Raw genomic sequence first — 1,861 nt, forward strand, 5'->3', positions numbered from 1 at the left:
CTAAAAAATTACAAGATTCTTCACCATCTGACAATTCGTCACTAGCTGCCAGGACGCTCACCTATGCTTTTGTATCACAGGCTTCTTCCATAGGATGATCTTGAGACGTGAAATGAATTTGCTGATTCTTTTTCGACCCGTATCCAGATTTTGTGGACTTGTTTCCTGTTTGTCTGGTTGGTTGCCTATACTTTGAAGAGAAATAGATCTCATGGCCTCTGGTGTTGGAACGCATGATTTTTGTACCTTCCTGAACCCTAGTGTAATGGGGATCCCTTTTAAATGCCCCTTGGTTGTTATCCGATGCCCTTATTCTTGTGATCTTATGTCATTCAATAAAAGAGCTATAGTTTTAATAACCTAGTGACATTTCGTCCATATTTCATTCACATTTCATGAATACTTGTACACATATTTTAAATACTAGGAAAAACCTACAGAAAATACAGCACTAAATCCTGGCTTTAGTTGCATAAGAAAATGTTCTCTAAAGTATGTTTTCGCAATTTAGGAGACGACCAGGGAGAGAAGGGTGTGGAAGAGAAAATACTTGACTTGCAGCAATTGGCTCAAGAAATAAGCGTTATGCATGATGAGTTGGATCAAATTCAGGATAGATTACATATCAGTGTACCCCGTTGTCCGGAAATCCTACCAGTAACCTGTGCGAATGAGCAATGGGTTCAGTTATACGGTTCCAAGCAGCCAGATATAAAAAAACTTCAATTACAGACTAAGCATCTGGAATATCAACTGAATGAATTAAGAAAGTGTAGCCAAATATCGAGGTTTCGGATTGAGCGCCTGGAGAACCGGCATTATGGCCAGAAAAAATCATTGTTTGATTTACAGAATACGTACAATTGGATTCGATCCAAATATTTGCAAATGGAACAAAATCATGGCAAATGCCTTCAACGTTATCGTCATAATCGTACCATATTCGCCACCTGGACAGAGGTGCATCAGGCGGCTGATGAACTAAAGTCGATATATAAGAAATTTCTAGATCAAATGTACGACAAACCCACTTATTGTATACAAAAGAAGTTTATATTAAGGGAGATCAATTTGTTAAATTCACGATGTGTCGGGGCCATTCAAGTCACTCTGATGAATGGTAAGGAACTTGAGCAACGCTGGCGCATTCCCCGCGATCGCTGCCATCAAGCACACAAACAAATACTAAAGGATAATGACACCAAAAGTTGCAAACAGCCAGCGAAGAGAGATTTTTCAAAAAACTCTCGCGATGTCAGGATTAATCTTATTTCGGAAGTTCCTTTCGACTGGGATCGAGAGAACAGGATTGAAAAACTCAAGCATGGATCTGTCGCTGAAATGGAAGTCGTGAAGCCGCTAGCTCCAAGCAGCTATGAACCATTGCTATTCGCAACCAATCTGGAACCATCACCGTTGTTTCTTGAACGCAATAAGTGAAAAGATTTCCCATCAACAAGGCATATGAATAAGAAAGTCAGCCAAGTCCTCTTTGTAATTTTCCAGTGACTCTATTAAGAATAAATACATATACATCATCTTTTAGTGCGAAAATGTATACGATTTGATTTCTGCTAAGGGTCTGATTAGCATTGTTTCAAAAATTTTACGCTAATGCTAGCGTAGTGGGTAAATCTTAGGGCTTTGCTGCCAGTGGGATTTCTTAAGCCACGACACAAAGGAGTGTAGCGCATCGGACCGTAACTACGTAACTAACGGTAACTTTCACTTTATTCCTAATTATGCCAACTACTTCATAGTGGGCGGCGCTGCCCCTATAAAGTCGGAAGTGTCTGCGGAGCGCCATGAAATATACTTCTTTTGATTGCCATGGAAATCTGGCAAAGATCTAACGATATCT

General features: G+C 39.9%; 1 protein-coding gene across 1 annotated transcript; it reads left to right on the forward strand.

The window, feature by feature from the left end:
• The first annotated feature begins 375 nt into the window (after positions 1–375).
• On the forward strand, positions 376–1,554 carry LOC26530043. Its single transcript, XM_015177028.3, has one exon. The coding sequence runs from the start codon at positions 481–483 to the stop codon at positions 1,438–1,440; it is 960 nt and encodes a 319-aa protein (XP_015032514.2). The 5' UTR covers positions 376–480; the 3' UTR covers positions 1,441–1,554.
• Positions 1,555–1,861: the final 307 nt, after the last annotated feature.

The sequence above is a fragment of the Drosophila willistoni genome, unplaced genomic scaffold (assembly GCF_018902025.1).
Source record: "Drosophila willistoni isolate 14030-0811.24 unplaced genomic scaffold, UCI_dwil_1.1 Seg293, whole genome shotgun sequence".
Classification (NCBI taxonomy): domain Eukaryota; kingdom Metazoa; phylum Arthropoda; class Insecta; order Diptera; family Drosophilidae; genus Drosophila; species Drosophila willistoni.